Below are 14,581 nucleotides of genomic sequence, written 5' to 3'. Positions count from 1 at the left end.
GGGACACTTCTACAAACAAAAGAAAGCCACTAAACAAAAGCAACCACTTTTGGTTTTGGTAATAGCTGTGCCATTGATGTGTGGAGGGCAGAATTAGTTGTTTGCAGACTGAGCTGAGGCGCACACTCGGGTTCCACAGCTGGGGTTGCCCGGGAGTGTCAGTCACATGGCCTCTGTGCCTCTTGGTTACAACATGTCCAGGTTTATCCTGGGTGCTTTGACCACAGAAGGAATTTCAGTGGTTGATTTGGTGTGTGATAAGTGTAGTAGCTCCTGGTGTTTTGTTAAGTTAGGCTGATATTAGTGGGACTTCTGTGGCTGCCCAGGCTGAGATCTGTTCTGAGCTGTCAATATCTGTATTCATTGATACTTGTGTAGTTGTCTTTCCTGAAATAGGCTGGGTTCCTACAGAAGTCTATTAGTTGTTAGTGTTGTGGGCATTTTTTATGAGGACATGGTGGGGTGGGGTGCACAAATATCTAACATTTTAAGTAAAATGGCATTGCTTAATAGTGCAGCATCCGCCCTTGCCTGAGATTAAGCAGACTCACTGGTTTTACTTGTCAGGGCTTAGCAATGTTAAGGCTCTGTGTGTCTTCTTAACACTGCTTTTTAGATTCTGTTACCAGTTATATTTTAGGTGCAGTTATGTGAATGAATTTGCAACTCCACAAAAAAAGCTACAAATGGAGATTAAATTTGTAATGTACATACCAATTTGGCAGTGAGGTATGGTTTGGGGGCATACTGAATCAAATGCTATGCCTGAATTTAATATTGTGTGCTCCTGAGGTTAATCAGCTCTTCCTTGCTGCTTAGAATTGGATAAGGACACAGATGAGTGGAGGCGTCAGCAGTATGTTGTAGACATGGTGGTGGTTGATGTGGACCTTGATGAGCCTAGAGTTTTAAGACAGTCTCGCTGTAGCCCACGATGACCTTGATCTCAAAATCTTGCTTCAGCCTCTCAAGTCCTGGGATTATAGGTGTGTACCTCCATACCTGGCTTGAACCTAGTGTTTTGCTAAATAAAAAACAGGCTCTGTGTTTTAGGGCATGTGTGCCAGAACAGAATGCACAGTAGAAAATACAAATGATGTACAATCATGCCTGGGAATTGGGGTGATTAAAGAAAATTAATGGAATTAAAGTACATTTTAATCCCGATTATTTAGGTCCATGAATGCTGACAAAAAAAAAAAAATGTGTGGACTTTTTGGGGAGAGCAGCTGCTAAAGACGTGAGTAGGAGGAAGAGTTTTGGTCAGGGAGGATTGCTTTATGGCAGAGTCCAAGATGGGTTGATCCCTTGGATGTGGGAGAAGGCTTCAAATAGAAGGCTCGAGCTAGGACAGTAGGGTAGATAGAGTAAACATTGGAGGCAACAAGAGAAAAGGATGTTTTCTGTTGTGTCTGGTTAGGGAAAAAAGGCCACCAGTATCCACCTTATGACATCATTGCCCTGCAGTCATTGCTCAGAGGTGTAGTGTTTGGACGTAGGGGCCAAAGTCATGTGGACTTGGTATGTTTTTAGGAAGAAGTTAGAGTGCAGTCATGCTAAATTCAAGATCTTATGGAAGTTCTAAGATGGGAAGTTTGGGGAAACCCTCGTGTTTGGAGAGTAAGAGGAAGCAGAGAAGGCAGAAGAGAATCATTTGAAGTAGAGACTTGAGAAGGTGAGGCAGCATGGCTGCCAATGAAGAACCTTAAGAAAGACCAGCCAGGAGAGCAAAAAGTAGAGTCTCTATTACACATTGCAGCACTGGTTCAGTGACAGAATAGAGAACTGCAAAAAGACAGTACAGCTCAGGTGTGATGACTCTTGGCATTGTTTTGACTTTCCCTGCCCTGATGTTATCTCAGCGCACATAGGATAAAGAACCTAACACCCAGGGAGAAGGCCACTTATAGAGAATGATGTCATGAATGCCATGGCCACAGCAAGTAATAAGAAGACAGTGCAGTAATGTTTGCAAAGGAGCTTTCATGGCGTTTTTGGAGCCCAGAGCCTTGTGCATGTTTGGCAGTGCTGCTGAACTGGAGCCCAGCCTTCATGGTCTTTCCTTTTACAGTTAGCTCCTAGGACTCTCATTCTGTGTTAGAATTGGGTGTTGTCTTGCTCACTTTGCTAGTATGTAAAAATATTTAAGTGTGACACTAAGGTGTCAAGGATTGGACTCCAGTCCCATCTTGAATTAGGTCCATTAAAGATCATGTTGAGCTACATGGGCTTTATTGATGGTAGAGAGGAATGCTAGAATCTGTATGCCCTGCTATTTTCAAGTCTCTGTTGTGAGACTGGATTATCATGGAGTGGGGACTTCCAGGAGCCTTTGACTGGGACTCCAACTATAGAATATCAAGTAGAGGCACCAGGTTTCACTGTTGTAGATCAGACCATATGATCTCCACCAGTTATGGCAAAGCTTGTTCTTCAGCCTTTCTCCTGGCCTCTGTCCTGTGATTGGAGAGCAACACTTGAGCCCCAAGGTCCTAGCTTATGCCTGAGAGTTAATGTTTCTCTCTTTTCCATCCTGGGGCAGTGTGGGTGTGCTGTCATGGACTTGAAACTGACCAAAGAATGTCTCAGACTTGCCACACTCTGCTTAGACTACTTAGCATATTAGGTTCATAGACATAAGTTAAAAAAAAAAAAGAAAGAAAAGAAAAAAAATGCAATGAATTTTATTTGGAACTTCTGTCTTTAAAGCTGGAGGGTTGGATTGCTTGGTTTTCAGAAGTGCTTGCCTTGTATGCAGGAAACCCTAGGCTTACATGCAAGCCAAGTGCTCTGTATCTTTTATCCAGTAGTGCTCACAAGAAACACATAGTCATCCTTAGCTGCATAGTGTGTTTGAAGCTAGACGTGGGATATATGAGTGCTGTCTCAAAAAAAAAAAAAAAAAAAGAGAAAGAAAAGAAAAAAAAAATCAGCCAGTGGTGGCTCATGCCAGTAATCCTAGCAGTCGGGGTAGGGGCCCCTGTGAGTTTGAGGCCAGCCTGGTCTATAGAGGGTTTTTCAGGATAACTGGCTACACAATGAAATCCTGTCTTGACCTGATAACCACCCTGCCCCACCCCACCCCCCAAAAAAAAAGGCTCTGAGTTTTAAGGTGGTACTACAGAGGGTGAGTGGGGGGTCTTTTACTGAGTTTCCTGTTTTTGAAAAACATGGTCAGAGACTAGGGTCTGGTGAGTAATTTAGGTCTCCTAATTTTAACTAGGCAGTAATTTTTTGTATATTTCCTTAAAGCTGGCCTGTGAAATCCTGTAGTCTGCTGGGTGTGGTGAGTGAACACCTAGCTGTAATCCCAGCACTTGAGAGACTGAGGCAGGAGAATTGCAAGTTCAAGGCCACCCTGGGCTCTATAATGAGGCCCTTTTGTTGGCAGAGGATAGCTGAGTGACAACAGAGACTGTCCCAGCAGCTTAGGTCCTGCCTGCTGGTTCTGTCTGAGTTTGTTGTGCTGGAGAGACTTGTACTTCTTAGCTTACTACTGGAAGACTCTCACCTTTGCCTGTGAGACATTAGTACATTGGTATGTGTTAGGCTTTGCTATATACAGTGCTCTGCCTAAACTGTGTTGGGAAGTTGCTGCAAATGTGACTTGTGGAGTTCAGTCTTTGTGTTGATGTTCCTTCCACATGTGAGAGAATGAGGTACTGTCAGTTGAAGCAGCCATGTCTTCCAACATGCCCTGCAGTTTAGTAAAATGAGTGAGGAGCAGGTAGAGTAAAAAGCTGTTAAGGGTGGCTTTCTGCTTGGCTTCTTCCTTTCATTTTGGGTATTTTGGGTTTGTTGGTTGAAAGATAATTTAGAATATCAGAACCTTATAGGTTGTTAAGTATAAATGATAATGATAATTTTTAAAAAATGAATTCATTTTATCGGGTGTGGTAGTTCGTGCAAGTTTAACGGGCTCATAGCCAATCTGAGCTACATGGTTTAGACCCTCTGTCTGAAAAATCAAAGAAGCAAAAGGATGAGCTCATTTTAAACCATATGACCAGTGATGATAGTAGCTGTCATTGCTCAGGGGTCTACTGTGCTGTCTTGGACTCCTTGTAGCTCTAACGGAGGAAGTGTTGTGCCTGCTTACAGAGTAAGAAACCGAGGCTGAGAAGTCAGTGATTTGCTCAAGGTCATGAAGCTAGTAGAAGCCAACTCCAAATCATAGATCCATCCTGTCATTGTCCTCATCGTGTCTGGGTCTGTAAAGTATCCCAGTCAATGAAAGAACCTCAAGTTGTGTTTCCTGGGATGGGGTGGGAGTGATCTTCATTTTTCTTTTGCATAGCTTGTGAGGGAAAAACCAATCTTGTTATGGACAGTTATGTCCTCTTTTGATTGAGTCTTAGGTTTGCCCAAATGCATTGTAAATTTTCTTTCTAAAATCAATACTGAATAAGTTTTTGAAAATGACATTTGGAGTGGTGACATACATCTGACACCAGCATTTAGCATGTGGAAATCAGATCACAAGTTCAAGGCTAGTCTGGGGTACATGGTAAGAACCTATTTCAAAAACATCTCATTAAGACTTGAAAGAAAGCTGAGTAGTGATAGCATATGCTTTTAATCCCAGCACTCATGAGGCAGAGGCAGGAGAATCTCTGAGTTCAGGGCAGCCTGGTCTGCAGAGCAAGTTCCAGGATGGCCAGGGCACTGTTACACAGAAACCCTGTATTGAGGGGGGAGGGGGACTTAAAAGAAATGGAAGCGTCCATGAATTGCTGCTGTCTCATGCTGATCTGACCTCTAGGTGGTGCAGTAGCACTGGTCACCTCCTACTACTATGAACTGAACCCCAAACTTTGAGTTAAGTGACATTTAAGGCAACAGAGACTAGTATGAATTATAAGTGGAGACAGGCATTTGAGACCAACAAAGGCTAGTTAAGAACCCGTAAACAGCAGACACTTAGTAATGCTTGCTAACTGGAATACTGGTAAAGTATGTCTGCAGGGTTGGAATTGGGAAGAATGTCCTGAGATTGGTCATCAGGCATTGTAGAAGTTCTCTGTTTCTTCTAGGCATGGAAGGTTTGGCCAGGTTGCTAGCTTGACAGTGTAAGGAGGACCCAGACACTCTATCCCTGCTGAAAGATGTTGCAAGTCATCTTTGGTACATTGTTGTTAAGAGGGACCATTGGCTCAGTTACAGCTTAGATACCAACCTTCATGGAAGAGTGTGAGGTAGCAGAACTAGCGCTAAAAAGATCTGTTTTCCAAATTTAAATCTTGCCAGGCGGTGGTGGCGCATGCCTTTAATCCCAGCACTTGGGAGGTAGAGGCAGGCGGATTTCTGAGTTCAAGGACAGCCAGGGCTACACAGAGAAACCCTGTCTTGAAAAAACAAAACAAAAAAAAAAAAAAAATTAAATCTTCTTAGTTTTTTAGGAACTCGGTTTCTTACCTCTTGATCATATACAAGTTTGTAAGGAATGTTAGGTCTTTTGGAAAGACCAAAGTTGCTGGAGGAAATAGAAAATAGATAGACTGATTTTCAGTTGACAAGCTACAACCAGAAATGTACTTTTTTTTTTTTTAAGATAGCTGTGGTGACAAAACCCTGTCTCAAAAGCAAAGTAAAATTAAACATCCTATAAAAAACCTGTCCTCTCCAACCACCAAAACCCCAGCAGGAGAGTTGCCTGCTGGGCAGTGTCATTGCACCTGTTTAATCCTAGCACTTGGGAAATGGAGGCAAGTGGATTTCTTTGAGTTCAAGGCCAGCCTGGTCGAAAGAGGGAGTTTCAAGGCAGCCAGGGCTACACAGAGAAACCCTGTCTTGAAAAAAGCAAACAAGGGAGTCCCACCTGTCCACCAGCCCCTCTGAAGTAGCAAGTGCACGTTTGTGGTTTCCTTTGAGAGTTTTTATTACATGGGTGTAAATAATTCTGTGTAAAAGTAGTAGGCACGCTTCCAAAATTAATATCCCCAAAAGATGGTTTGTGTCTGTATGCTGTGGGCCCATTTTGTATGTGTAAGGTTGTTACTGTGTTTTTGTTTTTGTTTTAAGATGGCATATTTTTGAGCAGCTGATTTTGGGTAACTTGCCATGACCTCACTCCAACAAAGTAATTAGTCTGTAGTTGTCAGGACTGCTGATCTTTGTGGGGTTGTTAGTTTTTCTTTAACAGGGTAAGTGGGAAGAGCAGGTGTTTGAGTCATGTATGATAATGGTGCTGGTGGTGCCATTTCAGGCCATACCAGCTTCGCTGGAGGCAGCAGTGCAGGCTTTCCCAGCACCTGCACTTTTACATAGAAGTCAGAAGAGAGCTTCCAGCTCAGCAGTCTGGTCCTTTCTCCTTTGTAGAAGGGGAACACCAGGAGCTTAGTGTTGGTGCTACAAGGAGAAATCTCAGGGACGATTTGATTTATGCTTACTGAGTGTGACCCACTCCTACAAATCTGTCTCTTTCTCTCTCTCCTTTCTCTCTTTTTTTTTTTTCAATAAGAATGAAGCCAAGAAAAATTAAAGAAGATGATGCTCCAAGAACAATAGCTTGCCCTCATAAAGTAAGTAATGCGAGGGGAGTGTCGTTAGACTTTGCTTAGGCTTCAGACAGTGTGTAAGGAGTGTGCCCTTTGAGTTTCACTTTTGTAACTGAAACAAAGTGAGCAACTAGGATTTGGGGTTTATAAACACAAGAGTCTTAATTTTGTTTTGTTTTAGTAAAGGACACTTAAGATATGTTAAGTGGGGTTGCTGTAGGGCCAGTGTTCTTCTTCCTGTTGATTGACTGTACTGTTAGGACTATTTCTTTTTGGACCATTAACAAGTCACATCTATCTTAAAACCTTGGGTTGTACTTAATCCACAAGTCTTTATGCGACTCTAAGCTTATGACTGAAACTTAGAAATTGCTTTGGATATTGTTAGAATAGACTAAAGACTTGGTAATTTCCTTCAGCTTTCTTTTTACTCTGTTAATTGTACTACTAGAAGGGTGCATAACTGTTTTCAAATGCAGCTGGTCTTTTAAAGTAAAAAGGGGTGACTGAAAAGTACTTTGAGGTACTGGGGGTGGTGGTCAGTTTTCAGACTGAACAGGGAAAAGATGTGGATGCTGAGAAACAAGGCGGAAGAAACCAAGAATGGGATAAAGAATTTCCAAAAACTAGCAGCTGCAGAGTAAACGTACTTGATAGACGTCCACTGAAGGCCGAGCACCCCAGTCTCTGCACTGCCTGTAGATGCTCATAGTGTGGAGGTGTGGAGTGCATGTGGCTCTTATCCAAGCCGCAATTAAGACGCACTTGAAAACTGTTATGCCAGACGTGCCGGGGTCTCTGTGCTGCTCTGTGTAAATGGGAGCTGAAGTTAGAGGTCAAAGTGGAAAACTGGCTCTCCCCTCCCTCCCTTTTGCCTGTGAAGCTGTCTAGTGGTGACCTGTGCTGTCCTTCTGTCATGCTGTCTCACCATTTCCCCACTCACTCCATCATGGGCAACAACTGCAGAAGAAATTGTTGAGGACATGCTGCTCTCGGGCACCACACATCCATCTGCCTCCCCGCACTGGTATCGCTTTGCCTGCCTCTTCCTTTTCCTGGTGTCTCACCAAATAAATTTCTTCTGTAGTTGCCATTCCTTGGAGACCCTCTTGCTTCTTTCTCTGTCAAGAAGGGGAAAGAGGCAAAGAGAGAAGAGGGAACAGTAGGCGATGGAGAATGACAGCCCATTGTTGCAGCACAGAATACGGGGCCCACCAAAGGTAGTGGTGGACTACCGTCATTTTAACTGTTTATTTCTCAGTGCTTCTGTTACTTCATCTGGGGACTGTAGCTGGGTGAGGCGGCTGTGGTGTAGCTGGAAGCCAGGATGCTGGGTTCTACTCCCAGCTCGGCTGGCTACTACTAGTAGTGTGACCTTGGGCAAGTCTACTTCAATACATCTCTAAGCCTCAGTTTCCTCATCTGTAAAGCACGGGTTTGCAATACAAAATAAGGCCTTTTTCTCAGCTGTCTGATTTTTTTTTTTATTTATGTCTTAAATAGCTTAATGTTCTGTAATGCTAAGTAAAGTTAAAGGGGGGTGCTGGGGAGGTTGTTTGGCTGTAAACAGCGTCAGTAAAGGCTGTTGAGTGATTGACTCCTTTCTCAGTTGGCATTATGAACCACTAAGCTTCTCTCTCTGTTTTAAGGGCTGCACAAAGATGTTCAGGGATAACTCTGCTATGAGAAAGCATCTGCACACCCACGGCCCCCGAGTCCACGTCTGTGCAGAGTGTGGTAAAGCGTTCGTTGAGAGCTCAAAGCTAAAACGACACCAGCTGGTTCATACTGGAGAGAAGCCCTTTCAGGTAGAGCCAGTACCTGTTCCCCAAACTGTAAGCTAGGGTGCTGGGCAGAGTGGTGATACCAAGCGCCATGGGGCACTGCTGGGGGTATCTATTCCCACTCCTCCTGTGGCTCTCTGAAGGTCTGCTTGGGTTCCTGGTTCCTGCGTGTGACTGTAAGTGATATATATACCAGGAGTGGGGGTGTCGGTGGGGAGAAAGAGGGTTATGTGAGTAACCCTACACTAAATTTCTAGCGTGTTTGCAGAGACTCAGAGGTTGTATGTTTTATAGTGAATAGTGTGTTGAATTACAGATAGAGTGCTTATAAGTGCTGTTGGCACTTCAGGTGACACTTGGTGCTTCTTACAGAAGAATCGAGTGAGTCTGTAACAGTTCTTTGTAACAGTTGTCATCACTGAATATCTAAATCATCTGTATTCTACTTTCTGGAGTGTCTCTGAAAATACTCAAGCTTTAAATTTGCACTTAGCACAACCCTTCTGTTTTTCGAGAGCTAGCCATGGCTTCATAGTGTCAGATCCCTGTCTGTCAATTCTGAAATAATGCTCAGAAGGGTCTCAAGACAAGGAAGGAGACACACTCAGCAGTAGGTGGCTTTCCATCCAGGCAGTGAGCCATTGACCCCCCAAGTTCTGGTCCTGTCTGCCAAGTGGGTTGATGTCTGGTTTTTCCTTGACAGTGCACATTCGAAGGCTGCGGGAAGCGCTTTTCACTGGACTTCAATTTGCGCACACATGTGCGAATCCATACCGGAGACAGGCCCTATGTGTGCCCCTTCGACGGTTGTAATAAGAAGTTTGCTCAGTCAACTAACCTGAAATCTCACATCTTAACACATGCTAAAGCCAAAAACAACCAGTGAGAAGAAGAGAGAAGACCTTCTCAGCCCTGGGAAGCCTCTTCAGGAGTGTGATTGGGAATAAATATGCCTCTCCTTTGTATATTATTTCTAGGAAGAATTTTAAAAATGAATCCTACACACTTAAGGGACATGTTTTGATAAAGTAGTAAAAATTTAAAAAATACTTTAATAAGATGACATTGCTAAGATGCTCTATCTTGCTCTGTAATCTCGTTTCAAAAACAAGGTGTTTTTGTAAAGTATGGTCCCAACAGGAGGACAATTCATGAACTTCGCATCAAAAGACAATTCTTTATACAACAGTGCTAAAAATGGGACTTCTTTTCACATTCTTATAAATATGAAGCTCACCTGTTGCTTACAATTTTTTTAATTTTGTATTTTCCAAGTGTGCATATTGTACACTTTTTGGGGATATGCTTAGTAATGCTGTGTGATTTTTCTGGAGGTTGATAACTTTGCTTGCGGTAGATTTTCTTTAAAAGAATGGGCAGTTACATGCATACTTCAAAAGTATTTTTCCTGTACAAAAAAAAAGTTATATAGGTTTTGTTTGCTATCTTAATTTTGGTTGTATTCTTTGATGTTAACACATTTTGTATAATTGTATCGTATAGCTGTATTGAATCATGTAGTATCAAATATTAGATGTGATTTAATAGTGTTAATCAATTTAAACCCATTTTAGTCACTTTTTTTTCCCAAAAAAATACTGCCAGATGCTGATGTTCAGTGTAATTTCTTTGCCTGTTCAGTTACAGAAAGTGGTGCTCAGTTGTAGAATGTATTGTACCTTTTAACACCTGATGTGTACATCCATGTAACAGAAAGGGCAACAATAAAATAGCAATCCTAAAGAAAGATTATGGCAGAAAGAGATCTGTAAGCACAGCCTTATTTTCTTCTGTTGTCCAGAATACTTATTAATTCTTGAGCCTCCCAGAAATTGGAAGCTAAATAAAGCAACTCGAGTTTCCTTTATTTTGCACTCAGTGACAGTGACTGTGATGAGGTCCATGCACGGACACTTAGCATTTCCTACATGCCCTGAATTCTGAGAGCAGGCAGGAGGCACCCCGAGCTAGGAAACTACCTCAGAGTACACAGACGGCCCATGGCTGGCAGGATTGTCCTTGATACCCTGGTGTGTGAAGAGTGATCTGTTTGCATGGGCCTGATGCTTTCTGAAGGGAAGGCACTGGCTGGTAGTGGGTGCCCCGAGGGAGGATGGGCCTTCTTTCTCATCACTCAGGCTGCCTTCAATGGCAGTGGCTCCTTGTCTAGTCCAACAGGAAATCTCAGTGCAGTCCTTATTAGATGCTATCAAATGTAGCAGTTGAGTGCCAGTAGCTGTTTGCTTGTAGACACACTAAGTGCAGAGCGGCAAGGCAATTAGATTATTATTAGAAAGTTGTACTCAGTGAGTACTTGACTTGTCATGTGTGACCTCTTCAATGTATAATTTTTGAATCTTACCTAGGGTCAAATACCAGACTTGTTAAATATTTTATAAACTGCCGTGATACATCAAAATCTCATTATTCAAAATGCAAACCTGTCTGTCTTTCTGTGCTGAATGCTTGACTACAAGGTAAAATGACAAATACCAGATTCAGTCACAAAGAGGCCGGGAGACCAACCGGTCGAACACTTAGCCCAATTTCTTATGGCCTCACCAGGAGGATTGGTGACCTGGAAACAGTGGCCCGTGGCTCTGGAATTTTGAAGTGCCTTCTGAACCATACATGGAAATCGTAATTTGGGACACGTGTTTTATTCGTCCAGAATCTGATCCAGTGAGGAGTTGACAGGACTGAGCTCAGCAGACCCAGCTGTGTGCTAGAGGGCAGGCTTTCCTGCGCCTGGCAGTCAGGAGGGGGCAAGCCTAAAGGGGCCCCTTCAGAGCCAAGTACCCATGTACTCTCCACCAGGCCTGTGCAGAGGCTCCTGACGGCGCTTTTGTGAGCACCCAGGCCTTCTCCCTACCATCAGGTTGAGCTTTCCCAAATGCCCTGCAGTCGGAGGCCAGAGCCACGTTGCCCTCCCTCACCCAATGTTGTGCTACCCTTGAGCCTGGCCCTGGCACCTCAAGACCCTTGCCCAAGGCTCCACAGCAGAGCAGACCTGTGCTGTGGAAAGGCCTGCCAGCCAGCCACCCTGAGAGTCAGGCCCATGTGTAGAGCGAGGCCTCATCCTCTGTGCCTTGATTCCTTGGGAGATGCCCTCGGCCATCTCTTCTGTCCCTTTCTGTCTGAATGAGCAGTCTTCATCGTCTTCGCCCTTTCTGTGTTGGCATTGTCTTCTCAGTGTGCAGTTAACTTCGGTTAGGAGTTCATTTGGGGGTTCAAAGACAACGTGGTATGCAGGTCCTCGCTTAGGACAGCAGCATAGGGAACTGACATGTCAGTGGTCAGAAGAAAGCTGCTTCTCATTGGCTTTGGCTTAAACCCATTTTGCTTGTTAGAATTTATAGTTTTGTTATAGATGTAATTTACTAAATTTGAAATGGTGTTCTAACAGTGAGTCCATTGTCTAGACACTTAACCTGATTTGTAAGTAATACTGATAGACATATTTTCTTACATCTGAGCAGAAATAAATGCATGTTTTTAGCAAATGTAATGTAAAAGCTCCAGAGGATAAGTTTACACCCAATAAGATATTATTTTCTATTTTTAAATTTGTTATTCGCCCCTCTTTGGTAGTGGGGTTGGGGGCATATTATCTGTGTACAGAGCTGTCACTTATTTCCCACAGAGATGCTGAGCTCTCGATGTGCTGATCCTGTGCAATGTGTGTACTTTGCCCAGACTCCAGGCCTGAGGAGCTGAGGAAAACCAAGATCTCCCCACCCCCAATTTGGTTTCCACACACAGGTCCTTCCAAATGCTGCTTGTTTTGTTTGGGTATGTAAGGCCTCTTGAAGGGATAGTGTGTGCAATGCCTGTCCATGTTTCTAGGCAGGCTTAGCTTGTGTCTTCACATAGATGAGAGCCTACTGTCTGTCAGGGAAGTGTGTGGTGCTCTGGGCTTACGGTGCTGGCCTACCTTAGCACCCACCCTACCTTTCCACTCTGCAGGACTCCCCTGTGGTAGAACCCTCAAATCACTGACTATAGTGTATGTCTATGACCCAGGCAGTCTTGGCCCATAATTTTATCCACTTCCCACTATAGACAGGGACTTGACTACTTCTCCCTTTCCCCTGTGTTCCAGAATTGGCATGATTTAGTCAGTCTTCAGTGGTGGGTTTTTTTTTGTTTTTTGTTTTTTTTGTTTTTTTTTTTTCCCTCTTGACATTTAGCCTACAGCAAGAGTGGGGACTTCAAGGTCAGAACAGGGAGATGAGCACAGAGTTGCCATCCATGACTGACACTAAAAGGCATTGTCCTAGCACCCCTATTGTCTGCTGTGTTCCTTTTCTAGCACAGACTGTTTCTCTGGCCACAAGAGGCCCCTAGCTCACTCTGCAGCCCTTTGGTGTTAGTGTGACCTCTTCTAGAGCCCAGGTCCAGGACCCGGCAGATACACTCTAGCTGAGGATAGGAACTCAGAACTCCAAAGCAGATGTGCTCGCAACACTTGAAACTCTGGTCAGAACAAAAAGCTATTCCATGCTTCAAATCACATCCCAGCAGCATTGACCAAGTTGGTTAGGTCTCCAAAATATCGAGCTTTTCTCTTGTTAACTACTCTCAGGGTAAGCCCAGGTGCTTTGGTAGCCTCAAGATGGCTTAAGTACAGGCTTGTCAGGTGAGTAAGTCATTCTGGGAGGAAGAAGGTGGCTCTGTGGCTGAGAGGCTACCTGGCATCTTTGGGCATAATCGGTCAGTATGGTGCCAGGAAAATCATCCTCCATCTGGGACAGTATGTAGACTTCATAGGAAGGGGTGGGTGGCAGATGTGAACAAATGTCACTCAGTCCCTTATAAAATGGTTAAGGCATTGGAATTGAGTGTTGGTCACAGGCAGAGTGAGTGCACCTTCCAGACTGGTACAAGGTGTGCCTAGCCAGCATTCTGGACATCACTGAGGGGATTAGTTGGCAGCATGTTGCTTGGCATTTCAGAGTGGCAGATTTGCTGATACTCATAAGAGACCACTCAGGCACCCTAAGAAATGACATTGAAGATGGACAGCTGTGTTGGTTTTCTGCCTCCCTGCCTGGAGCCACATGGTGTCTACATACAAAAGGGAGGAAAGAAGGCATCAGTACCAGAGTCACCTCTTTCTAATGCCAGCAACTGTTAAACTCTGATGTCTACAAATAGCAAGAAAAGTTGTGTTTTCATTTTCTGGGAACTCCCATAGGCCCTGGCTCAAGGACTTCACATTGTGTGTCATGTACATCTCTTAAGTGTTCTTTGCTGTTCTGGAATTGTCCTTGGTTTTTTCCTTAGCTCATAGATCATAGACACAGAAATATTATAGTATTTAAAGCATCCGCATCAAGCATCAGATGGCTTCGCATCCAGAAAAACATAACTCAGTTTGAAGCACCAAGCATGTGTAACATGGCTCTATACAATACAATAAAAAACGCTGATGTTAAGCTTCTTAATGCCTGTGGTTCTGTTTGTTCCTCGCTTTGCTGACATTCTCCCTTAAGCCTAGGGGTGAGCTGCCCTACCGGATCTGAGGGTGCCTAGATTCCCAGGGAAGATTACTGTTGAACCCTTCTCGCCCAAGAACGGTGTACCTGGTACCCAAGTCACAAGTTTGAGAAAGGTTCCACTCCCTAGCCAGAAGGAGTTGTGGTAAGAGCCCCATCCATTCTCCTAAAAGCACATCTTGGGATCGTGCTCCTCCCCCTCTCCCCCTGATTGGCCTCCGGAAGCTAAAGAGCCAAAAGATGGACTCATAAAACTTAGTAAAACTGCCCAGGACTTGGCTAGGAATGTACTTCTGTGGCCTGCCTGGGGCCCTGGAGCCTGATGGTGACATAAGCAAGGCTCCCTGCCCTGAAGGGGGGCTGCAGGCATAATGTTGCTGAGGTGGCAAGGCCTCAGTCCATGTAATCCCTAAACTGCTGAGGTCCACAGAGCAGCTGGGATGAACATTTGTTCCTGCGTCTTTGGCTGGTAAATGGGCTGTTCTCTGTAGGTATTCCCAAAGACCTGGCAGCCTACCTTTGAGGGGCTTGTATCTTTAATCTCCAAACCACCGGAGAAATTGGGGGGCATTTGGATTGTGCTTAGAGTGAAGAAACAGGCCCAGAACTCTCCATGGGCCACTTAAAATACGGGCCTTTTAGCTTTCGCTGTGTGGTGTTAGTTTCTGATGTTGGCCTGGGCCTGGGGATCTCTCCTAACCTCCTTTCAGGGAAGCTCTGACTGCCCTTTGCAAATAGAGTGAATGGGCTTTCTGCCCCACCTGGACCTTTATAAGCTAGAATAGTTAGCTGCTGTGCACAC

General features: G+C 44.2%; 1 protein-coding gene across 1 annotated transcript in view; it reads left to right on the top strand.

Annotated features, from left to right (window-relative positions):
- The window catches only part of Yy1 (YY1 transcription factor), a 28,890-nt gene extending 15,162 nt beyond the window's left edge, over positions 1–13,728 (top strand). Inside the window, exons 3-5 of the mRNA XM_076921193.1 lie at positions 6,461–6,521; positions 8,147–8,305; positions 8,985–13,728. Of these exons, the coding sequence (XP_076777308.1) occupies positions 6,461–6,521; positions 8,147–8,305; positions 8,985–9,167 (403 nt within the window). The 3' untranslated portion in view covers positions 9,168–13,728. The remainder of the gene's footprint in view (positions 1–6,460; positions 6,522–8,146; positions 8,306–8,984) is intronic.
- Positions 13,729–14,581: the final 853 nt, after the last annotated feature.

Source organism: Arvicanthis niloticus, chromosome 23, assembly GCF_011762505.2.
Source record: "Arvicanthis niloticus isolate mArvNil1 chromosome 23, mArvNil1.pat.X, whole genome shotgun sequence".
NCBI lineage: Eukaryota > Metazoa > Chordata > Mammalia > Rodentia > Muridae > Arvicanthis > Arvicanthis niloticus.
Note: the sequence above shows the minus strand (reverse complement) of the source record. Positions and strands in the feature narration are given on the sequence as shown.